At 44.6% G+C, this 25,888-nt stretch overlaps 1 protein-coding gene across 1 annotated transcript in view; it reads right to left on the bottom strand.

Moving 5' to 3' along the window:
• Window positions 1–25,282, bottom strand: part of ADAM9 (ADAM metallopeptidase domain 9) — a 764,238-nt gene extending 738,956 nt beyond the window's left edge. Inside the window, exon 1 of the mRNA XM_085634568.1 lies at window positions 25,056–25,282. Coding sequence (XP_085490694.1) covers window positions 25,056–25,113 — 58 coding nt within the window. The 5' untranslated portion in view covers window positions 25,114–25,282. The remainder of the gene's footprint in view (window positions 1–25,055) is intronic.
• Between the last annotated feature and the right edge of the window lie 606 nt (window positions 25,283–25,888).

Genomic DNA, 25,888 nt, shown 5'->3' on the forward strand with positions numbered 1-25,888 from the left:
CTTAGGACTCTTCCCAGTCTAGACCAACTATTAGCAAGGAAAAGAATGGCAGTTAGGTCAAATCCAGTCCTATGCGTTTCCAAATAATAGGTTCAGTCCAGATGAATTCGGCGGAGCACTTTTGTTGCCACAGACTACAGAGACTTATGACATTTACCCTCAAGCTGCATGTTGGCCAACACTTAATCCACAACTGCTTGCTCTTATCCAAGTAAAATGCATGTTCTCTTAGCTACCTACTGATTATCAAGCTCCAGTTCATTTCAAGTACCTATGATCTTCATAACTTTCCCATTTCTCCTAAAACGAAAAGCCTCCTATTAATATTATTTACTGAAAAGCAAGCATGTTGGTGAATTCAAGGAAGTACTGTTTATCGTTAGCTCACCTGCAGTCAGTATGCAGGTAACTGTGGACTCAGAATATTGATGAAGGAGGCACTCATAGTCCTGTACAGGAAAAATAACCCTCCCCAGGTTAGACGATGAAAAAAACATATACAGGGTTGGCTACTGCTAGCGGATAAATTCAGAGCCCTCCTAGTGGATGTCTCAAGCATCCTTTAGACTTTGCTTTAGGGATGCATCCATAGATGGCAGAGCCCAGTGGAGGTAATAGGAGTTTTGATATGGGAAATGGAACTGCAGGGTTGGTGATTGATTGAGCTCCCAGTATCATGCTTCGGGAATTGATTTTTGATTCTGAACAGCATCAATAATAAGGAAACCGATCTTTTCATTGGTTTGCCTCTGATAGAAAGGAAATGCAGTTTTCAAAGAAATCATTTCAGTCAGACAGCTCAATGCCTGATGGCAACATGGTTCAGCGAGTCTCTTATTTGTGCATCTCATTTATTGGGAGTTTTGTTTAGCCCTGACTCGACCCGGGGGTACCAAAGCGCTTTACAGTATATGGGAAGAGCATTAATACAAGGATTCAAGGTTGACAGTCTATCCAAAGGGAATAAAAAAACACAATACAGCATTATTGTAGTGAAGATTGCTATCTATATACGTACAATGCTAAGTTAGCACAACCGCGTTAGATGTTAGAAATCCATCTTGCCGCTTTTGCTGCTTTTGCACACGACACTGTAGTCACATGTGTTATTAATTGAGAAATGCTTGCTCGACTTTGCTTCACATGAGAACTGTCTGTTGTTCACATCCCGAACAGTGAGCAGCGACCTTGGTCTGAACATTGTGTAAAGAAACAGTCTGGGTCGCTTGACGGTGCATGTTGTTGGGTTCAGGTTGATCGGCCCACTATTTAGCCATAACACACACGTAGCTGCAAATACCTGAAAGTCGGGTGCTTTTAATATTGCAGTGTTGCATGTTTTACATTACATTCGGAAGAAGAGCTCTCCCAGGAGCAGAGTCTAGCTGATCCTGTGATGTGATTCCACTAAGCTGATCTTTACGGTATGGGGTTCCCCATTCAAGCCTAGAGACCTTTTATTAGTAATAATAATAATATTAGTTTACTAGCGAAAGGAAGGTGGCTGACATCCACTGTCATTTTATTATGATTACTCCTTTCATTTTCTATGGTATTGTAACTATGCTGATGGTTTTGATCTTAATCATTTGTCTGCTTATGTTAGCCAAAGTACTGCATCTTAGGACACGAGGTTTATAAAATAAACTCTTTAAACTTTAATGAGTCTCTGTTTATTCTGTTATGGACTGATATGAGAATAATTACGAACAGGTATTTCTGATTCCCACCATTCCTGAGAATACCCTAAGTCGCTTGTTCTGGGTTGTCTATACATTGGGACCGCCGAGATAAAACTCGGATAACGAATGGGACACTGATGCTGGTCGGATAAGGGGTTCTGGGTTCTGAGTTTTTGGTACACCACAATTCACTGAGGTCCTGGTTTCCTGTGCATAGTTCTGTGCATAAGCAGAATCCCTGCAACATGGCGCACCTAACGTTTGGTCTATTGATTTGAAACGCCTTAGTAGTGCTTATATTAGTCCACAACACCCTCACTCTGCTTTCCGGTTAACGGGAGTGACGGTTTAACCTACCTGTGTTTCGACTAATAGGTTCTTTCAAGTTTGATCATTAAAAAGGTTATTTTTACTGAACCCCAGTGCTACTGTTGATATCGTTGATACTCTTTAGTGTGTCCTAATGGCGGTCGAGATAGCCGCGCATTGTCGTACACCTCTACGCCGTCATTTGACGACGTATAGGGGGCCAGATGATGGGATGGCTGTTATTTTTGTGGTGAGCGCTGATGCGTCTTACCCATATGAGTTGTTTTACTCTTGGGTGACTTTTCCAGCGGTGGATGACGATGATACGTTTCATTCCTTTACTACCACGCAGCTACCTGCGGTCTATACCCCGTATAGGACACAAGAAATTCCTATCTCTGCCTGGCAGCATACCATTTGGTTTAATGGCGCCCTTCCCCATGCGGTTGCACCGGCGAGAATGGGCCCGTTGTCTATTGCAGGGCCACATGGCCGGTGCTGGCCGGCTTTACGCCTCATCCCCGCTATCTCACGGTGGCGGTGGCTGAGTTACGGGTACTACGCAAAGCCCTGATTACAGTTCATAGGGCTTTAGTGCAGTACGTGTCACGCAACATGCAGGTGGGGGCACCTGCTGTTGCGGGACAACCAACGGACCACCACGCGGTGGTTATTAGTCCTGTTATGGTTAATTCGGTAATGGGCAAGCGCCCCCAAAGTAAGGATGATTTTCCTTATTGGCTTGCTGAGAAATTTGACCAACTGGAGACGGTTTTTCTGCATACCACTCCTGTGGAAAAACACAGGATACTCACCATTAGTTTGCCGAAAGACTTAGTCCCAGATATGGCTGATTGCACAAACTGGGGCAAGGTCTTTGCCGCGACCTACTCGAAGTGCTTCGGCACTCCGTCTATGTCTGTACTAGCCTCCGTCATCAAACGTGTTCAAGAGAATCACGGTGCGGAGGCTGCTGTTGAATTAGGAATGAGGCTTGTCGGAGTGTTCGATGTGGTGGCTTTCATGGTAATGGGCAACCTCAAAGGCGATGCCATGCAGTTCCAAGTAGCTAATAAGCTGAACAGCGTGGATAAACTCGACAAGGCCAAGGAGTACGCTAAAATAATTGCGCAAGCCTATAGGACCGTGGGCGTAGTGCGTTGGGTGTTAAACCAGCCGTGGTAAATCCTGATATAGTACAGCAAACTAAGGTGAGCTCGTCTGTTAAAGACGAATGCCCAAATTTTCCTAAACAAAGTTGGCGAGCAAAGAAACAGGGGAAGCAGCAACAGAAACAGGGGTCTCGTCCTGCCTCGCCCGTGCAGTCGTCCAGCGAACGCACATATGATCTGCGCGATCGATCTCGTATTAAGTCACCTGATAGATTTCAGGTTTCAGAACAACGCTCTCCTCGTTCTTCACAGGAAACATCGGCTTCACAATCCGGTGGCGGAGACCGTGGGAAAGGAAGGGGTGCCCAAAGTCGTGAGCAACCCCGCCAGACAGACGGCAAAGGCAAGCATGACAAGGCTGCACGTCAACGACCCCCGTTTCAGAAGAAGAAAGTTGCTGCGCTAACAGCGAGGTATGCCACAGATGGAGCGGACGCAGCTTCAGAACCTGACATGGGCACTAACGCTGCTCGACAGCGCGGCGGAAGTTACAGTAGTGCGACAAGCACTGCGTCCTTATCTGGTGGTGACAGCAACTGATACATTCATAACTGTAGAAACTGCTGACACTAGAGTGGCTCCCCCTGACAGACTATATAATATAGTCCTTTTAATTGAAGGTGACATACAACGCACGATTAAAGGGATTTTTTGGGATAATCTGACCTCTTCATATGATATTCTATTGGCAGAGGCTGATTGGCCCCCGGCTTTCGTTTTAGATGCTCCTAGAGGGAAGGAGGTAATCCTCCCGTCCTTCGCGCACACAGTGCCGAAGGACCAAGCTAAAAAGTTCACCGAGGAGTGGGCTCTGGTGCTTGCGCCTGCGCTGTATCGTAATCAGGTAGGCTGGGATAAATTGTCCCCCAGCCATGAAATTCCGTTGCGGTTCACGCCCCAGCCACAACCCCAATATCCCATGCGTCGCGAAGCAAGACCTCACGTCGCGGCTATCCTTGAACAATTGGAATATCAAGGTGTAATTGAAACATGTGTGTCACCGATGAATAATCCTTTATTCACTGTGACGAAGCCTGACGGGTCGTACCGCCTGGTTTTGGATTACCGGCATTTAAACTCTCATTGCCGGACATGCGCAGTACAGAATACCCACAGTTCGGCTCTCGTCGATAGTCTCGTGAGAAAACGGTTTAAAACCACACTTGACATTTCCAATGGCTTTTACAGCCATAACCTGTCCTCTCTTAGTAGTGAGTGGACGGCATTTACCTCGGGTGGCAAACAGAAACATTTCAAAAGATTACCGATGGGCTATAAAAACAGCCCTGGTGTCTTCGCCGCTTGCGTGGTCTCTCTGTTAGAGAGCATAGACCCTGATGCGTACTCGTATGTGGATGATATTTATCTCACAGATGACGAGTTGGGACCGCATCTCCGTCGCGTTGATCGCATTATTGTTTTGTTTGCAGACTTTGGATACAAATTCAACTTTGCGAAGTCTCACATTGCGGAATATACAGTGTTTTTCTTGGGATACGAACTCAACAATGAAGGTCGAGGATTGGCTCCGCACTTACTAGAGAAATGCGCATGCCTACGTGCTCCCACGACACTGAAGAAATTACAATCTTTGCTGGGTTTTCTGAATTTCGGTCGAACTTACATTCCAGATTATGCCCAGCATATCAAGCCGCTTCATGCCTTGGTACAACCTACTTTTTCCAAATCATGTTGGCTGCCGGAGCATTCAGCTATATTGCAATCATTGCAAGCTGACCTTCTTGCTTCAAAATACTTACTGACGCGTGATAACCACACTAACCTGGTAATAAGAATTGTGCCAGGCGCAGTGGGTTTCACATACTTAACGTTCAATGAGGGCGACACCGTGCCCATTGCCTACAAATCACACTTGTACACTTCGGCTGAACTGCGATTTTCCGCTGTCGAGAAAGTTCTGACGGCAGTACAGATGGCGATTCTGAAAGAGCGAGCGCTATCGCAAGGCAAACGCATGCTGATGGTAACACCATATCCTGCCCTTGAGGCGGTGACGAAAGCAAGTGTACCTAATTCTAAGGCTTTGCATCCAAGGTGGATACAATGGGCCACTTCCTTGACATCGCCTGACGTCACATATATCTTTGACGCGGCACTTCTGACTCAGGAGTTTTTGCAGTATGAATTGGTTCATCCAGCTCCTCTGTCTTTGCACCCGCTCGAGGATTACCATTGTGTCATTTAGACTGACGGTTCTGCGCAACCGGCTACTGGATCGAAGCATGCCTATTCAGCGGCCTGCGCAATTGTGGTCGGTACTTTCGTGAATGGTGAATTCCAATCCGATGTCGTGCATACGCAGTCATTGGGTGATTGTACCGCACAGTTGGCAGAGCTTCGTGCTCTGGTGCTTGCACTAGAGTTTGCTGATCTCCGAGTCACTACTCTTATAGTGAGTGACTCATTTTATTGTGTCCAATCATACAACGACAATCTACATTTTTGGTCTCAGAATGACTACCATGATTCCAAAGGTAGCACGATTAAGCATAAAACGCTTTGGGTTCGAGTGGCAGAACTTAAAGAACATCTGCCTCTCGTGAATGTTATTCACACTCTTGGTCACCAACGAGTTGGTGTCCATGCTGTCGGCAACAGCCTAGCTGACGAGGCAGCTAAAACAGCAGTGGCGACATACTTAGTAGCAGCAGTTACAAGATCCAAAAGTAAGATCGATGATGACATCTTGGCAGCTATTGCTGCTACAGAGAAGGGAAGAAAATATCCAAGAGGTTTCCCTTCTCGTTACCATTACCGCTTAAGTCCTGATAACGTCCCATTAGTGAGGATTAACGACGTTGGTGACAGATTGATTCCCAACGCGGACTGCAGACCATCTTTGATATTAGCAGCTCACGAGGGCATGGCGTCCGCGCATGCCGGCGTTGCAGCACTGTATCTCTGTTACAGCAACGTTACTGGTGGTGCGGTTTATACAAACAAGCTCGCGCTTATGTTCTTAATTGTGACATTTGCCAGCAGATAAAACCTTCAACTGTGGCGCGCCACAAGTTGTTGTACATATCTAATAAACCACTGGGTGTTGTTTATTTAGATCATTGCGGTCCATTTACCTCTGATATTGCGTACAAATACATCTTGGTTGCAGTTGATTCGTGCACACGTTTTCTGTGGGTGTGGCCACAAAGGAGTGCTGATGCCAGTACTGTCATCAAGGATTTGCGTGTCTTTGTTGGAAGTTTTTCATGTGGTACCTTTCATTCTGATCAGGGCCCTGCGTTCGGCTCTAAGGCGTGCAAAGAAGCCATGAGAAATTTGGGGGTCCAAGTCAAATTTTCGTCTCCATACCGACCTGAGGGTAATAGTGTAGTGGAGCGGATGAACCGTGACTTAAAGCAATCTTTGACAGCCAGGGTTTTAGGTACTGGCCGGTACTGGCTAGCCCACTTATATGACGTGCAACGTTCACTTAATAATCTCCCTAGAAGGTCTCTGGGTGGGCGGACCCCATACATGATGCTCTTTGGCATACGAATGTTTGTCCCGGACCTTGATGGTCTAGACATGGCGGCGTCGGCCGCACCCTTTGACGTAGATGATCACTGTGCTGTATTGCAGAATCTTCAAGAAGCCAGAGACAGTCTAGCGAAGGAACACGTACCCTCCACGTCTGATGCTGCGCTTCAGATTCCGGTAGTCGGCTGGCTACCTCGAGTTGGTGATCTGGTCCGTGAGAAGGTGGAGAACAAGAAGGAGTTCGGCCCCTCTTATCGTGCACCAGTTCCGGTGCTTGGAGTACAGGGTACACGTACAGTCATTTTACCTCCACTTTCTGGTCGAAAGGATAACAGGTACATCTCTATTGACAATGTCAAGCTACAGCGAGTGGCCGATTCTTCTTAGTATGACACCGGCAGTTTCTTGCCCTTTGATGCTGAGAAATTCGGTTGTGGCCCCAGCTTCTAACACCTTGCCTGATGTTGCCGTCGAGATGCATACAGTTACTGGTCCTTTATTGCCACCGACACCTGGTGGTCTACCTGAAGATATTGAGTATGCTTATCCTGCGGATGTCCCATTGCCTGTTTTACAATCCACCGCAGTTACCCAGTCACGATACTCCTTTGACACAAATTCAATGACTTCCATTGCCCCGTCCAAAGTTTCAATTTTTGTTGCCTGGTTCAAAAGACATTTTTTAATTCCCCCTTGGACTTACATTTGGCTGGTGCTCATATGTATTTTTTTGTTTATGTCCATTGGCTTTGTGGTAGTGTTTTTTAGACTTATCAATGGACACTACCTGAAAGAACGCTCTACAATTCGACTAATTGATGGAACTTTGGCCCCCCACATATCATGAAAAGGGACCAGACTTTTGTGAACATTACTGCCTGGCCTGTACGTGATGGGATCGCTTGGGATGCTGTAAAATTTCAAATTCATGGCCCGACTGAAGTAATCAATGTGCCAAATGTATTTCGTGTTTCTATGGGTGATGTAGTTAAGCAGAACATCCACTCGGATGATTGGGATGTACAAGCAATAGAAGCACTGTTTTCTGATTTGAAATATTATGCAGCATTTGATGCTGAAGATTTGAATTTAGATACTGCTAATTATGATGAGCAATTCTGCTATCAACATTATGGCACACATTTCCTACACAAAGCAAATACGTTTAGAAATTTCATAAATTATACACAATGGGAACACTGTCCCGCCCCTAGGCTGGGCAGCTCCACCACGTTAGTGGACAAATTCACATATTTTCTGATTTCAGTGTGTCAAATCCGGCCTCCTTTTATTTTAAGGTTGCGCTGAGTCTGCTTCTAAAGTTAGACTGACACACACCAAATTGTTGTATTCCAAGTCCTTTATGGACAAGTTGGCAATTGGAGGATATGATCTGTGGAACGCTACTATCGATCTTAAATCGGTTTGGGGTTCTAAACCGTGGCAGGTACAGGGAACAGAAGCTTTGCATCGTGCCTGCCTCATCCCGAACCACATGTTATTTTTGAATTCGTCAATTTTTCAGACCACCTGTTTTGGATTGGCTACTTCTAAAAAATTAAATTCTCCCTCCACTCCGGGTCTGGGTGCTTATCCTAATTGGGATAATCATACGGATCGGTCTCTTGCTACGTTACAGTCATACATTTCCAACACATCCTTCAATATTGCTGAATTGAATCCGGAAGGGGGGTTAGTGTGGCAAACGAGCTCCGATTCCTGTCAACATCGGTTTCTGGATTTAACACCGGGGTATACACAAGTTCGTGTAGACCCCCGATTTGAATCTTCTCACACTGTAACTACCTACTCAGTAGGGAAGTTATGCCAATCTTGGCTGCAACATTCCACCTTAGCATCTGTTAAACTTCATTTATCACAATTGAACGACAAAATAGATTTGAATGATTTTGTTAAGGGTCCTGCGGTTGGCAGGTCAAAAAGATGGGTATATGCTGTTTACAACGAAGTTTGGAAGCTATCACAGATTGAGGCTGCATCCAGATTACGAGCTATTGATCAAGCCAATATGGAAAAGGTGTTGGCTGTAATAGATAATAGCATTAATACCCTGTCTTCCAGAATTTATACCTTAGATAATATTGTTTCATCTGTGGTATACATTGTGCAGGATGATTTGTCTGTATTGTAACATGGTCAGAATCAATTGCGTTCCATTATGCAGTTTGCATGGACATTGCAAACGTTAAAGGCTGGGAAAGTCCCTTGGGATTACATGAATACTTCATCTTTGTTCCTCCCTTTTAATTTAACAGCGAAACAACAATTCATGTCCATGAAAGATGCAACATACTCATTGCTGCACATTGAAAAGTTAGAACCTTTACCTTTCTCTTTTGCCAAATTAAACTCCGCTGTGTGGCTTATCCACGGGTTAATAACGTTACCCTTCCCCCTGTTTAAGTTCAGTTCGTGCATGAAACATTATGCCCTTGGCAGATATGAAAAACTTGGTACTGCATTCCTGCACGAGGTTTGGTCACTCCCATTCACGTATAGATGCGTGAGGGACGGAAAAGAGGTTTATTTGAAAGGTGAAGAGTGCACTTCCACGTCAGATCACTCTGTAGTGTGTAGGCACATTCAATTGCATGGTGCATGTAATGTGCACGCTCCTAATTTAGCTTGCGTCCTGAAAGGGATCCCTGTGCCAGTTAAAACACCGTCTTTTACGCTGCTTGCTAACAGTAGTTATTTGCTATTAAATAATGAAGCTTGCTGTGGGATGTTAGTGGGAATTCCCTACATAGTGACTGTATCACAGAGAGTAGTTTGCTGTAATAACGTCCTTTTCCCACCCCCGCATGGACGGCTCGATGTATCCATCTGGCCTTCCATTCCAACCTTGAAAGCAGAGTTCAATAAGATGAGCAGAATAAGGGCTCTATTGTCTCAGAAAGAAGTCGCGTTGACTTCGTCCAGGGAAACATTTGTCCTTCACGTAGCTAATATGCGCACAGAGGTACAAGCGCTTTTGAATACTTGTCTCCCAACGCCATTTTGGGGCCCTGATTCAGACTATCTTTAATGCCTCGTCAACAAGTGGCCTGGCTCATTTTTTTAAAATTGTGGGTTCCGGCCTCGTGACCTCCTTTCAAACTATTTTTGGTGTGATCCCGGCATTTTTTCATTCTATTTTTTCCAGCGTCTTCGGAGGTCTCCCTTTGCTTCTTGCCCTCGTAGCTGGGGATCTTTTGTTGATCTGCGTACTACGCTATGGATGCACAACTTGCGTCACACGACAGCAGGTCCCGGCTGCTCCATCTTCGTAACCGGATGCTTGAATACTATGGCACTTTACCACTGGCGACCTTAAGCATAGCCTATGGATTGTCCTTCCGGTTTCCCTACTTTACTTGTGTGCAGCCTGTCTTTCATTGCCTAGATTGTCCATTCCAAAGGGGTCTGGATTTGTGCCTGTCGAACTCGGTGTCTCCTGCCCCGGATTATGATCGGCTAATGAGCCCCTTAGTGGCTCATGAGTTGGACTGTTCTGGCGTCAGGATTATGGCCTGTGGAGCAGCACATGGAGTCCTTGGGAATTGGGACATCGGAACGGCTGCAGCTGAATTCTTAGCGAGAAGTTATCTTGAAGAACACATCAGTTGTCCTTGAATGGTGCTGGAGGCTCCGGTTGTCGAGGAACATGTGTGTTCCTTCCCCTTGCTAAACTGCATGGCAGTTAATTTTGCAGAACGTTCCAATGATTTCCTCTTGGAAGCTGTTGCAACTTATTGTGCTTATACATTGATGGATTGACTTTTTTGCACCTTTATTTCGTCATACGTCCTTCAATGATTTTTTTTATCCTTTAAATGGGTTTTTTTCAATCCTTTTTATTTTTTCTTTGTTTTTTTTCTTCAAACTTTTTCACTTACCTTATATGGACTTACAATTTATGCCCTTGGTTCCGTTCTATCAAACTTGAACTCTGCGTTCTTGCAAGTGCGCCCCTACTGGTTAGTGGTCCGATCAACAGGGGGGGGGGGGTAGTGAAGATTGCTATCTATATACGTACAATGCTAAGTTAGCACAACCGCGTTAGATGTTAGAAAGCCATCTTGCCGCTTTTGCTGCTTTTGCACACGACACTGTAGTCACATGTTATTAATTGAGAAATGCTTGCTCGACTTTGCTTCACATGAGAACTGTCTGTTGTTCACATCCCGAACAGTGAGCAGCGACCTTGGTCTGAACATTGTGTAAAGAAACAGTCTGGGTCGCTAGACGGTGCATGTTGTTGGGTTCAGGTTGATCGGACCACTATTTAGCCATAACACACACGCAGCTGCAAATACCTGAAAGTCGGGTGCTTTTAATATTGCAGTGTTGCATGTTTTACATTACATTCGGAAGAAGAGCTCTCCCAGGAGCAGAGTCTAGCTGATCCTGTGATGTGATTCCACTAAGCTGATCTTTACGGAATGGGGTTCCCCATTCAAGCCTAGAGACCTTTTATTAATAATAATAATAATATTAGTTTACTAGCGAAAGGAAGGTGGCTGACATCCACTGTCATTTTATTATGATTACTCCTTTCATTTTCTATGGTATTGTAACTATGCTGATGGTTTTGATCTTAATCATTTGTCTGCTTATGTTAGCCAAAGTACTGCATCTTAGGACACGAGGTTTATAAAATAAACTCTTTAAACTTTAACGTGTCTCTGTTTATTCTGTTGTGGACTGATATGAGAATAATTACGAACAGGTATTTCTGATTCCCACCATTCCTGAGAATACCCTAAGTCGCTTGTTCTGGGTTGTCTATACATTGGGACCGCCGAGATAAAACTCGGATAACGAATGGGACACTGATGCTGGTCGGATAAGGGGTTCTGGGTTCTGAGGTGAGTTTTTGGTACACCACAATTCACTGAGGTCCTGGTTTCCTGTGCATAGTTCTGTGCATAAGCAGAATCCCTGCAACATTATATTGATTGCAACTATGTGTTGCATAGGACTACTTTCGTCTGGAGAGCAATGCAAACACTGACTCGTAAACGTGTCTGGACAATCGAGTAAATGAAAAGATGTGAAAATGTTAGTCTTTTTATGCCCAAAATGCGATATGCCAAAAAAAAAAAAAAAAAAAAAGGAATAAAACATATCGCTGGAAAGCCAAAGGATGTCACATTGTGATAAAGAGGAAATGTGTGAATTGTTTTAGTTCCCGCCCTCCATCAAACTATCAATGGGAGTAGCCGATGTGTGACCTATGTGGTGCGGTACCGCATTTGTAGCCAATAGATCTTGCGTTCTAAAACGCAAAGCTGCTTTTACTTTTATATGGGTATATAGTAAAGCATGCAAAATGGTGGATGTCAAAATCCTATGCCGTGCTGAAGGTGTCACGCACCAAATGGGGGCGCAATGACATTCTCATTTCTGTACATCACCACAGGGCTCCGCTATACATCACCCTGAGCCCTAACAATGCACACGGCACCCTACACCTTAACTGTGCAGACATTACTCGGTCAGCGCACCTTGTGCTTCCCCGAGGCACATCACCCACCCGGGGCTGCTCTGGGGCACATCACTTGATGCTTCCCATTGGCACATTACCCAACCCCCTCCTCAAGACCATCATCAGTGTTGCAATGAATCACATCACGACATGCTCCTTTGGCATACATCGCCACGTGCTCCTTTGGCATACATCGCCAAGAGCTCATTTGGCATACAGCGCCGTGTGCTCCTTTGGCGTACAGCGCCGTGTGCTCCTTTGGCGTACAGCGCCGTGTGCTCCTTTGGCGTACAGCGCCGTGTGCTCCTTTGGCGTACAGCGCCGTGTGCCCCTTTGGTGTACAGCGCTGTGTGCTACTTTGGCGTACATCACCGTGTGCTCCTTTTGCATACATCACCATGTGCTCCACATGTTCACTCCACCACGTGCTCCTTTGGCGCACATCGCCACGTGCTCCTTTGGCGCACATCACCACGTGCTCCTTTGGCGTACATCACCACATGCTCCTTTGGCGTACATCACCACGTGCTCCTTTGGCGTACATCACCACGTGCTCCTTTGGCGTACATCACCCTTTGCTCCTTTGGCGCACATCACTGTGTGCTCCTTTGGCGCACATCACCAGGTGCTCCTTTGGAGCACATCACCAGGTGCTCCACATGTACACTCCACAGTGTGCCCTTTGTTGCACATCATCTCGTACTTTGGCTGGTGCATATCACTCTGTGGTCCACCTTTATGACAATAGTTAATATTTGTGCCTTCTGGTTGATGTGTACTAATGCTTGTATACTTGTTGGTCCTGTGCAGGAGTGTTTGCATGCATTCGGAACCTTCTGAATATGGGTGTCTGTATTTGTGATTCTATGTATGCACACTTTCTCTGTCTGTTGGTACCCACATATCTAGTTCATGCACAATACAAAATCCAACCATTTTGCCTTTGTCAGTTTCCTTATTTATTTAATCTAGCAGAAAAAGCATCCCTATCAGCATGGGTCCTGGTACATATGGCCCATATGAAGCTTGGGTGTGTAATAATTAATTTGGGGTGATGGCGCTGAGAAATGACAGGCAAGACTGTATATTGGATGCGATCTACATTTACACACTGGGTATGACAGGATTTGTTCGTACACTTCTACAAGCTGTGGCGGGAACATATTAGGGGACATGACTCAGGTAAGTGGAGCAATCTGTCATTGGTGATATGCGTGGATTTGATGGCTGTTCTGAATGTTGGTGAGCATGGAACAGCCATAGGCTCGACATGAAAGCTCTTCTAAGGTGTGAAGACCAAATAAAAGGAGTGGGCAAAAAAGGGTGAGGCACTGAAGGGCTTGGGAACACGCAAGGGATCAACATCAGCCGATCAGAGAGTACAAGCTTAAAACTAACAAGAGACGCTGGCCAGATAAGGGGTGGGATTGGAAATTCCCCTCAAATTGAGGTGAGATACTTGAAATGGGTTTTATAGGTGACTATAGCTGAACTGTCTGCACTGGGAGGTACATTTGATTACCTTTGGACCTTAGCAGAAAACTTCCTTTCCGGACTCAGAATCCAAGAGCTGCAAGGTGGCTTTTAAAGCGACATGTTGGCACTTTACAAAACAGCAAAATAAACAAATTATAAATGAAAGCACCTATGCGGAAAAGCTTGGGTCTGCAATAGAAGTGAAAGTAAACTTTGGAGGTTCTACCAGAAGGCAATTTCACCAAACTAAATCACTAACAAGTAGCGAGTTAAGTGACTCGGTGGTACACAATCAGAAGTGTGGGTGAATACTTTTGATATTGAACAGTTAGTTTGCAAGAGCAACAGCTCTGCCAAAGAAAGGGTCTCTGAATGATTAAAAAAGCAAAGCTCCAACAGAGCTTTACCACTATCTCAGGGCTCCGGGTCAAAGTTGAAAAATCTTGCATCTATGCATTTAGTGAGGGGAATCGCGACCCAGGCGTCACCATAAATGGTAAAGTAGTGCAGTGGAGGGAAAACACATTTCGCTATCTAAGCATACGGATCTATCGGCAGCCACAAGACCCATTTGACAGGAACTTGGGCAGAGCTCTGACGGCCATCCGATCGCAAATGCAGTTCTGGGGCCCACTTACTCTGACAGGAAAGGTGAAGCTAGCCAAAATGGTAGTCCTACCACGACTTCTGTATTATTTCGCGAACCTACCTATGTATTCTCCAGCTTCCTTTCTTGCTACGCTGGAGAACCAGGTTAGGGACTTCATATGGGGCAAGGCACGGCACAGAATGATGTTACGAAAACTTTACTTGCCAACAGACCAAGGGGGGGTTAGCAGCGCCCTGTTTCGAACACTACTACTTAGCTGCTCAATTGCAGTGGATCGCCCGGTGGTTGGCCGATAGATACCGTGCAGATACGGCAACCACGCAGCCCCCTATTGACTGAGTAAGTTCATTGAGCTCTTCCACCCTGGCGCGAAGGCAAAGACACCTAAACAGTTGTTGCTTGTAGTGGCATACAAATGTTTCTGCAGGAGTTTGTACATCACCCGGGCCGTGATTCCCTATGCGCTGGCAATACCATTAGAGGGGTCCCCTACTGGCCATGCAGTGCTGACAGCACAAACAACTGAGGGGTGGCAGGAGAGAGGTGTCCAGACCCTTGGGGATCTCTACCGAGAAGGAGCACTTATACTATACACGTCCCTAGTAGAGGATGATGGATTTCCGTCAGGGCAGTTTCTTGTACACAGTTCACCGATAGCCACACTAACGACCAAATGAGGAGACATGACCACGGAACCGCAGACACACCACGTCATGCAATACTTACATGTTATGGGGCAGGGTAGACATCTTATACGCTGGTTTGCCGCGTCATTCAGTGTTCATGCAGCGATTAAGCTGGACTCCCTCCGCACAAAGTGGGAACTAGACCTGGGGCGCTCGCTCACTGGTAAAGAGTGGACTCAGACATTAGAAAGCCCAATGCGCATACCCAGAAACATGCAGTTCAGACAAATTCAGCTGTTTATACTTCATAGGGCTCACCTTACACCTGCTAACATCAACAAATACTTCAATAAAGCGGACGCGGCGTGCCCGAGATGTGCTGAGGTGGGTGCTGACCTAATACATATGTTTTGGAACTGCCCTCGGATCGGTGCGTATTGGAGTGAGGGAGCCCATCTGTTACACACCTGCACGGGACGCTAACTACCCTTTACTTGGCCAGTATACTTATTGCACAAATTCCGGAGAACGACGGCCACCAAAGTGACATCCAGGTTCCTGGACCTGGGGATAGTGGTGGCCAAAAGATTGCTCACTGCACGGTGAAAGGCAGCAGATCCGCCACACACGCAGGCATGGCTCCATTCACTGCTTGTTTGGGCCAAAGCGGAAAGCCTTGCCATCAGTGGGAGGAAACGGTGGGTCTGAGACAGGTTACCATAGCAACAGACTGGAAAGCGTGTTTAACCGAGCTATAGCAGCACACAGGCGGGGACTCCGGGTGCTCCATCGGCTGAGGAATGCATGGCTAGCAGACCTATGCGGGCGTGTCGCTTGCGTGTATTCCATGCTACCATACTAGCAAAATGTGTGTCAGTTCTGATATTCTACAAGCCGATACGACACAGCTGGGAGGCACCGGGAACAACGCTAGCAGGGCAATAAACACACAAATGTATGAAGGGAAGCGGAGGAGGGCTGCGGGGGGGGGTCAATGTTTTATTATGGTTTCTTCTACCTTATATTATGCTTGTTTAGACTGTACAAACTATGGCATAAGTCTATGTCAGCTGTAATTTATGCCTAAAAGCATTTAGTTATATACATTATATGATGTGAGACAGTGACTAACAATTACACAAAACCAATGCTCTCAAATTCATAACTGCTGTCACGGCAACCTAGAGAACAGTTACAGAAACTAGGCTGATACTACACAGATGATCTGTTAAATTATCGACAATATCGCACCTATATCTTTCATGAATGAGGCATCGTGTATGTAGCCAAATGCAGATAAAAATGTACAAACTCAATAAAAGAGATTGATAAAAAATAAAAAAAGCAAAGCTCCAAACTGAGACTGGGGAAACAAGGACATCCGGAACTTAGGAGATGGGTGAGGACAGGGAAGTGAGGTCATAAGAGGCATGGAAGTGCATGATCTCTGTTTTTTGTGTTAAGCCTAAGAAAGAGTCAATAGCATCCTACGTAAAATGGAAGTAAGAGTTTGAGAATGTATGAAGTTAAAGAAATGCAAAAACAATTTTATGTATGATCACCATGGAGGTGATATGAGACGGTAAAAGAGGAAATCATGGCACCAAGGAGATGGCGTGCAAAAACAAAAAAGTAGCTTCACAAATATCCACAAGCAGTATAGACCCAGGAAACCGAGAAAAAAAGTATAAAAAGAATATTAGGGAATGATTGCGTTGATCACAAGGAAATGTGAAAGTATTGAGAGACATTCAAGCTGAAGCACCTCAGTTGTGTACCAGCTATTTCAAGTGCTGCAAATGTGTTGGGTACCACTGTGTGATCAACAGTGTTGAATGCCGCAGACAAATCGAAGAGAATAAGGATTAATAGGAGAGGAGGATGTGGTGTGGAGAAATGAAAGCGGAAGACGGAAAAGAGAACTGTCTCTTCAGCAGGGAGATTTCGGAATTGTCAGAGGTCAAGTCAGTTGTGTGCAGAATGGTATAGTTATTCCGATAAAGAACACCTGCTAGGATTTTTTTTTAAGGGGCTTTGAGCTGGTTTTGGATCCTAAATTGATTGTTTAACCCATGAGGGCTAGCACGTTAATGTCTCCATAACCCGCCTTGCCTAAACCAAAATCATGCCAATTAGAGTTTAAATGAAAAAAAACATGTCCAGGGTCCAGTAGGGACAGTTCAAACCATTATTAAAAATATGCATTATACACATTTTAACAGCCAGGGCCATGTACTAGAATGATAACATTTTTCACAGCCAACAATACAACTAAGCTCAATACCAACACCTTACAAGAACTCATTAATCCTGGCCCACCAATACCACACATCGCACAAGAACAGTCTTAAGAAAAAAACAATAAGGAGCTAAATTCAATGAATAAATCACATCATGGTGGTGATAACTAAGCCGGATGGACTTCCAAATGCACAGCTCTCATACATACATACTCCCAGGACCCACAAACAGGAGAAAATATCTTCCCTCTGATAGGGCACTTAGATCAACTAGGTTTCATGACTGCCCCTTTTGAGATGGAACACAACAAATTGCTTTCCACCTTTTTAACCTCTTGATTAACACACTACTTTACAAAGGCTGCTGGCACGCCACTGCAAACATGAATGGCTAAGTACAAAACTCTGCCACGAAGATTTCAATAAGAGATTGAATTAAAGTAAGGAAAGCATAGGACGGTAAAACTATTCAGTTTTGAAACATATCACAAAATCAGTTATGCCTTCAACTAATAAGGAAGCAGGTTCAAATGTGTGGAAAAAACTTTTTTTCACTTTGGACCTTCAGCTTTTGGTTCTCTGCTGTGGGACCACGCTATTGGAGTCTCACTCCAATAAACTCAATATTTAATAAAATTAAACTCTTGTTAAAACGGTTTTGAACTGTGACCTCCAGTATCCACCTTTTTAAAACAAAAGTCTTCTGCAGTGCACAGACAATCTACATAGATTGAGCATAAACATATGCACACAGTTGTGTGCACACCTATGCAGGTTAAGAGGGGAAGACTGTAATATGACTGAGCCAGGCATTTCCATACAGCAAAAACTGTAGCATAAGAGGCCCAGATTAAAATGATTTGATTGGAGACCAAAAGGGACTGTATCGTCTCATTTTGGATGAGGGCTCTCTACAGAGGTAATGGTACTATCCTACTTCTTCCTTCCCTGCTCTAGGACAGGGTGGTCCTACTTGAGACCATGAAGGACGTGTCCCATTGACCTCAGTGAACTGTGCCTGTTGGGGTGCTCTGACGTGGGCAGTACAGGCTCTTGTTGGACACACAAACACCCTTCAAGTGGCAAAAGGCCTGAAGTACTGTGCAGGCAAAAAGGGTAGCCTTCAAGGAGGATGTTGGGGTGCTGTTGTCAGGTAGACCTCAGATCCAGACACAACAAGGAAGGCATGTCCAGGCCCCTAAGGCCAATATTCTACTATGGATGAGACAGCAGCAGCTTCATCAAAGGCTGTAGTAAGGCATCAGGAATACTTAATTTAAGATTTTGGGGCCACGTTGGGGGGGGGGTCAGAGGCCAGCAAACCACCATAAGCATAACTTAGCAAACCCCATTGAATTTGGCCCAACAGGCCCAGAAGCATCTTACAAATAACTGGGCAATCATGCATAGCATTTCATGCACTGCTGTGTGTGGCCTGGACTCGTGGACAGACGCAGTGGTGCGGTGATCGTAAGCAGATTTGTTGTATTCATCCCGAGGAGTCTGTGTGATGCTGCGAACTGGAAACATACCGAAAAGATTGCAAAGTTACACACCACACCGGTAGTGGTGGTGGACCATTGAGTCCCCCACAACTGAGGGAAGACGTAGGCTCAGGAGAGGCAGGTGAGTAGGAGAACCAGCCGTGTGGTCCTGCTACCCCCCACTCCCCAAGCGGTCCCTAAAAGGGAGTGCACTGGTGCTCCACGCAGGCATGAATAAGAAGAAGTTACTGCCGCCCTAAGTCTGCAAGGAGAAAGAATTATTGACCTTTGGGAAAAGACATGCTCACTACTAATTCAGCCCAGAACTGATCTGTTGTGTAACCCTGAGGAAGTTGGACCCAGTATGTTTTGGGCCATGAGTTATTGCTTATCAACCTGGTGTAAAATTTTAAAAAATCATTTAGTAGAAGTATATAAATTAGTACTGGGAAAAGTTGGTTAAGAAGCAATTAGGTCTAGCTGTTTGGTAATAAATGCCTAACGTACTAACTGCCATGCTTATGGTTTAACATTGTGAACACCCATGACAAAGCCAGGATGCTTGACTTTTAATCACAGTAGTATATACACCACAGGAGTCACCCATAAACCTAAAAGAACTAGGGTAAAGTTTGTATCTGCAACAATGCCCTAAGAGGCATCAGTCAAGGGAAACCATTTTTGTCATTTAAATAATAATTTGAATAAATGTTTTGCATATATACATACATTACAAGAGAGATAAGGCCAGCAATACTCCATAAACAGTTATGTAATCTCCTTATATTCAATTAGTAGCAGCATCAAATATTGATTGGAAAAATTGCTCAAAGTGAACACACAGTGCTTGTGAAGTTCATGTGGACAGCGAAGGGTGAAACACATAAAATAAAGTAGCAGGGAAAAGTAATACGAATTTAAAATTGTGCATGAACATACATAAAGAACAAATTTAATCTATATGTCATTGCACAATAAATGTCTTTTTTAGACTGAAAATTATTGATGGCGTTTCGATCTTGAGCAATTTATCAGGTCATCATCAGGACAATATGGGACCCCAAGGGGTCTGATAACTATGTAAAGAGGACAAGAAAAGAAGATTCATCAAAGGGAAGTCCGTTCCTGTCATAATAGAAATGAGGCTAAGAAATTAATAGTTTTCCAAAGAAAAAACACAGTCCACAGTTGAAACAGACCTTGTAGATACTTACAATTAAATGGTGGAAACCAGGAACATCTGTAAATAAAACAGCGCTGGAACTCGTTGCTATGGGTTAATTTAGCAAAGGGGGTGTACAGGGATGCTGATCCAAATTTTACAATCACCGTTTAAGGGCTGAAAGAACAATGGTTTAATTGGATAAAAACATACCTGTAGGGAAAAAATTCCACTGACAGGAGTAAGGCGCCAAACATCAAAGCACAAGACACGTTGTTCGGGTAAGCATATTGATCAGATTTGAGGCTAGTTGATGCTTTGACGTGGAATTTGAGGTGCGTCAAAAAGACTAGAGCACACACTGTGTTACTCTGAGAATTTTGGAAATAAAAAGAGATGAAAGGATAGCAGTATAAAGGTGAAAAGGAAACCGCATGTTATTACATATCGTATGTTGAGCCTTTGTTGAAAAACTGCTCCCTATTTTTAATATGCTGAGCAATTAATCATTTTGCCATAATCCGATATGTACAAGAGAGCCTCGAGGGTTCCTTTCTGTTTGACTGTGCTTTAAGGTTTTTATAGTTTTTTATGATTTTTTCAACTCAATTGGTAATTTGTTTCTGCAAACTTATATCCATAACTGTTGGACTGTATCTTGGAGTATACCTTGCGCTGTTACTATACTTAATGTTGTCTTCCAATTTTGTACATGGTGTAACATTATTTACTGCGACGACTGAATATGTGCAATGGTGCCCTTCCTGCTCCCTTCGTTTGTTGTTAATCTTTCTTGTTACTGCACAAGTTGTCCTTTTGATTGATATAACTCTACTGGATTTTTGTTTTTGGATGTACCTGGGCTTAATTCCCGGTAGAATGTAAGCCCCTTTCTGTTGTGACTGCTTGACCCTGTAGATTTTAGTGTGGTTGTTTGGACGCCATTATTTACACTACGTTGGTAATTTGATCAAATATCTTCGAATGTAACTATTCCTCTAGCACCTTTTTCTAAATCTAAAACCTCCCCTTTTCACAAAATAATCCCATTGCAGTTTCCTTTTCACTGTTATTCTGCCGTCCTTGCCTTTCTATTCCTGCTTTTTTTTTTTTTTTTTTTTAAGTAAAATGTTGCGTGGTCTAGTCTTTTAGATGCAACGCTTGCTGCACATCAAGACGTCAACTAGGCTCAAATCTGATCGGTACGCTTACCCTTACAACACAATTTCTCATCCTTCGATGTTTAACGCTGTATTCCTGTCAATGGAATTTTTTCCCTATATGTACATTTTTATTACAATTAAACCACTGCTCTTCCGGCCCTTAAACAAGACTGCAAAATCTGAATAAGCCTCCCTATATTCCCCTTGCTAGACTAACCCACAGCGACAGTTCCTACGTGGATTTATTTACGGACGTTCCCTGTTTCCACCATTTAATTGTATCTACAAGATCCGTTTCAACTGTGGATTTTTTCCCCCCCAAAATATCAATTTCTTGGCTTACTTTCTGTTCATACAGGAACGGACCTGAGGCGGACCTGAGGCGGACCAGGGGCGGACCAGGGGCGGACAAGGGGCAGTGGAGGAGTGTCAGACAAGGGGCAGTGGAGGAGTGTCGACCTCCTGGACATAGTTGCAGAAAAATAAAATGAAAATAAAACGATAATATGATTTTATTTTTCCATGAGGGGTTGTGGCTGACAGTGCGTGTGTGCTTAGCGGGCCTTGCCATAACAGGCAGGAGTGGTGGGCACTTAGAAGTGCATATTTTAGTTTGGCCGGACATCTCAGGACAGCCAAACAGACATGCACACTTCTATTTCTCCAACCCAGATGTGTTCACAGCTGTGTTGGAGAAAAGCCACAGGCTCCCAGGCAGTGCGAGTGGCAGAGGAGGTCACTCAGAGCAATCCTAGCACTGCTCTCATAGCATGACAGCAGCGTCTGGATTGAGTGAGGAGCCTGGGCCTTCCCAGAGACTGCTGGGAGTCAAGCACCGAGGCAGCCGTCGGGGCAGCGGAAGGTAAGGGTTTTTTTAATATCATTTTTTCCCTTAATTCCCCACCCCAGTAGGCTCCCGCGTCCCTTCCCCCTTCGTTGTGTGGCAGCCACCACTGGAACAGACTTCCCTTGGATTAATAATAAGTGTATATGTAGTTCTCACATTGGCGTGACACTGCTTGCGCACATCTTTCACCTTTGATTGCAAATTGGCTGACTTTTCGATACCGATCTATTAATTTCTCTATTATTTCCCCACCCCTCTTTATTTCAGTATCCTTCTGAACACATACAGGTACTAGGAGATATGGCCCTCTCCAGTTTTTGAAACTATGGATTATTTATTTTCGCTTCTTAGACTCATCTCTTTATTCTTCTCCAATTTTTCCCTTTTTTCCCCTCACCTCCTTCCTTTCCTTCCTTTATTGTCCTCTTTAGGAAGCAATCAGACCCCTTGTGGTCTTTTTTGTCTTGATGACCTGATAAACTCTGAAAGGTCAAAACGCCATCGACTATTTTCCTGCTGAAATGGGCATTTATTGTGCAATGACATATACATGATCTTTATTTATGCTCATGCACAAAACTGGATTAATATTACTTTTCACCGCTACATTATTTATGTGTATCACCCTGCGCCATGCACATGAATTTATGAGCATTGTGTTCACTTTGCACATTGAGCAATTTTTTCAATCAATATTTGATGCTGTTACTAATTGAATATAACACGATTAAATAACTGTCTGGAGTACTCCTTGCCTTATCTTTCTTGTAATTTATTTATATATGCAATATATTTATTCAAAGTATTGTATGGATGACAAAAAAACTGTTTCCCTTGAATGATGCCTCGTAGGGCACTGTTGCAGATACTGACTTTTAATCACAGCTTAGAGTTTTATGTGTTATTGCGCACATACATACATGGGGCATAGAGGCATTTTCAGTTTAGCGTCTACTGTCGTAAAAACATTTCAAGGTGCCGCAAAACAACACGGTCTGGTCTGGGTTTGGGGGAGCTAGTGCCCAATGTGACTTTTTTCTAAGTTTTGCACCCCGTGTAGTTTGTGAGGCCTTTTTCATTGTTTTTCACCTCTTATAAATTGGGAAACCCCTTTAGAATGGGTAACAATTGTTTTCCTTCTCACCTGTCATTTTGTAAATAGTTGTAATGTTGTCTATAGAATTTAGTTGTTTATGCATTCAAGTATATTATCTTTTTTATTTTTTTTTAAAGCCATGATTTGACAATCATTTTTTGCTATCTGCTTTGTTGCGGAGTTCTCAGTTTCGGTCCACAGTATCTCCCCGACTCTGCCTTGAACTGCTTTTCATCACTGCCATAAAAGTCAACTCTTAAAAGGAGTACATGGCCCCAGTTTAGGGTCCATCGTGCATGGGTCCCAAGACACCAGGCGTGAAAGAAACCAGAAGAAACCAGCCGTCCCATTTGGGGCTCAGAAACGTTTGATTTCCGTGGGATCTCTTGACTAAGATTTCTCAAGCTATGAATCTACAATGTACAGCTATATTTAAAAAAAACATTGCACTCTATGGATCTATTAAAAACACTGCCACTAATGTAATTGATAGTTGACAATATCCTTTGAGGAAGGAATTTTACTTGAAGGGGTAGCATGTTTCTCTTCCTTACTGTCTGTTCTTACCATTTTGATACGCATCTGAATGTTTTTTTAACTGTGGTGGAAAACAGTCATCAATTGTGTATGTTTAGACTTTAGATAGAAATTGTTCTTTTGTCATTTATTTAGTTGTTTTGTGAAATGCTGGTGTATTGCCTTGTCCACACTTGGCAGGGCTAGAAAGTTGATTAGGCATGGGTTTCTCTTGACGTCTTCTGTCAAGGGTGGTGGAGGATGCGATTTGTCGAATGCAAGAAGCTTGCGTCAATCTTTAGCAGGGGCTTGTGTGTGCTCCCAAGTATGTTCCATGGTGGTATATGGTGGTGGTGATCCCACCTTGAAAAGGGTGAGGTGGGCCTGCTGGCATCATGGTGTGAGGTAGAAACATATTTGAAAAAGCTTCCCTTGATATTTATATTGCTACAGGGACTTGGGGCAGGCATTGCACAGAAAAAGGAGGCAGGCATAGCACAGAAACAGGAGGAAGGCAATATACAGGACTGGCACACCAGAGGTTCAGAACGCAGACATAGCAAAAGGGGAAGGGTGGGTAGAGACACACCTGGCAACCAGTGCACAACACTAGCAAGCTTGCCAGCCTGGACAAAGACACACTTGGCATACAGGGCACAGGACCAAAGGGATGACTGGACCTTGTGCAATGAATAGGATTACCAGATGACGCCATCTGATAAGGCCACGTAATCGGTAGGTAGTCCTGTGACTTAACAAATCATTGTTTTCGTGAATGTCAACCCCAGCACTTCAATTGAACGGAAGCAAGACTACAATTTCTGGAATACACCGATTTGTTAAAGAAAGCCCGGGGTCTGAAAGGGGTGCTCTGAGGTCAACTACACATGGGGTCATCAAGTGAACCTTAGAAGACAAGGACGAAGCCAACAGGGCAGGTTGCGCACCTGGACAATGGAAAGCCAGGGCAGAGTAGGCATGACACAAAACACAGTAGGCGGTGCATTGGAATATAAGACGGGCAAGTCAAAGGTTCAAATGGCTGGCAGGGGACAGGTTGGGTAGACGGACACCAGACAGCCAGGGTTCAAGCGTGCAGTGGACACAGACACGAAGGGGAAGGTATGGTATGGGTCCACAAGGAACAGGGTCATAGCTTCAAGTCACTTGGACGAAACTTCTCCAGCCTGGGATCGACTTTGACAAAACATTGTTTCCATTGTGTTAAGCCCATTGATTCAAAGGAACGGACCTAGGTCTTTATTTATAGAGTGTTAAATTAAAGTTCGGGGTAGAAAACAGGTATCCCGGTGGGCATGGAGTGATCGAGTGACTAGACTGATGGCAGCTGACCAGAGAGCAGGCGGGAGGCAGGCACATCACATAACGCAAGCAGGAAAGGGCATAATTACATAAAATTAACAAGATATAAGCAAACCGAGTGATTTGGCCAGAAGCACACTGAAAAGAGTAAAACGGAGCAGACAGAACAGGCAGGGAGGGCTTCTAGCAAGTAAGATACGGGAAAAATCAAGGAGGCCGGCAGGATTCAACGTAGATTACACAGAAAACAAGCGAGGAACAGGCACATCGATATACGAACGGCATACAGAGCAGGGATGGTGACATATGAACACAGAGCAAGCGGGTAGGGTGCGATCGGCACTATATGGTTCAACTCACCGGCAGTCACCTCACTCAGCAGCAGCAGCATCGGTAGGAACGCCGTGGGGACGGCCATGCTCGGGATCCTTGCTTCAGTCTGCCGTGCCTCCGCTGTGGCCTCCTCTCACCAGGAGACTCTGCTCCTTGTACGGCGGAAACAGACCCACGGGGGCCTCGGTTTACAATCCTGGGAACAGAAACGGAGCCGACTGGAACCAGCCAGAGCGCATGCGCGGACAGACTCCGAGGCTGGTCGGGCGCCGCTTAGTGGCCACTGGCCACACTGAACTCAAATGCCTGGGCAGGAGCGGGGCTCGCGCTACAGTACGTTACAATAATGCTTAATTTTTTTTGCATCTTTTTTTTATATAGCGCGAACTCGACCCGAAGGTATTGGAGCGCTGTACATGAGCACCGTATTTACATTACATATTCAGGCACGGGGAGATTAAGTGATTTGCCCAGAATCACAGGATGTGGACGCAGCGGCGTCACTAGGGTTGGTGTCACCCAGTGCGGTAACTCATGGTGTCACCCGTGCCCCTCTAGTGACGCCACTGCATGCTCCAACAAAACTAAATTCAGCCTTTGCAACGGAAAAACGTATTTTGAAGTGGATTAGATTTCGAGCATAATTCCCTTTATAGAGAGTTGCATAGCTAACTCTCAACATCCTGCTATGCTCTTAGATGGTGAGCACTTTGCTGGGCTGCCCTGCCTAGCTTGATTTGATATTACCAATTGACGCGAGTCCAGCTCAAACTTGCATCCATTCATTCATTCATTCAGAGCGGAAACAAATCTTAGCCTTTTGCTGCAGCAAATATAGTTACAGCCATAAAGTCCTCCAG

The sequence above is a fragment of the Triturus cristatus genome, chromosome 11 (assembly GCF_964204655.1).
Source record: "Triturus cristatus chromosome 11, aTriCri1.1, whole genome shotgun sequence".
NCBI classification, from domain to species: Eukaryota; Metazoa; Chordata; class Amphibia; order Caudata; family Salamandridae; genus Triturus; species Triturus cristatus.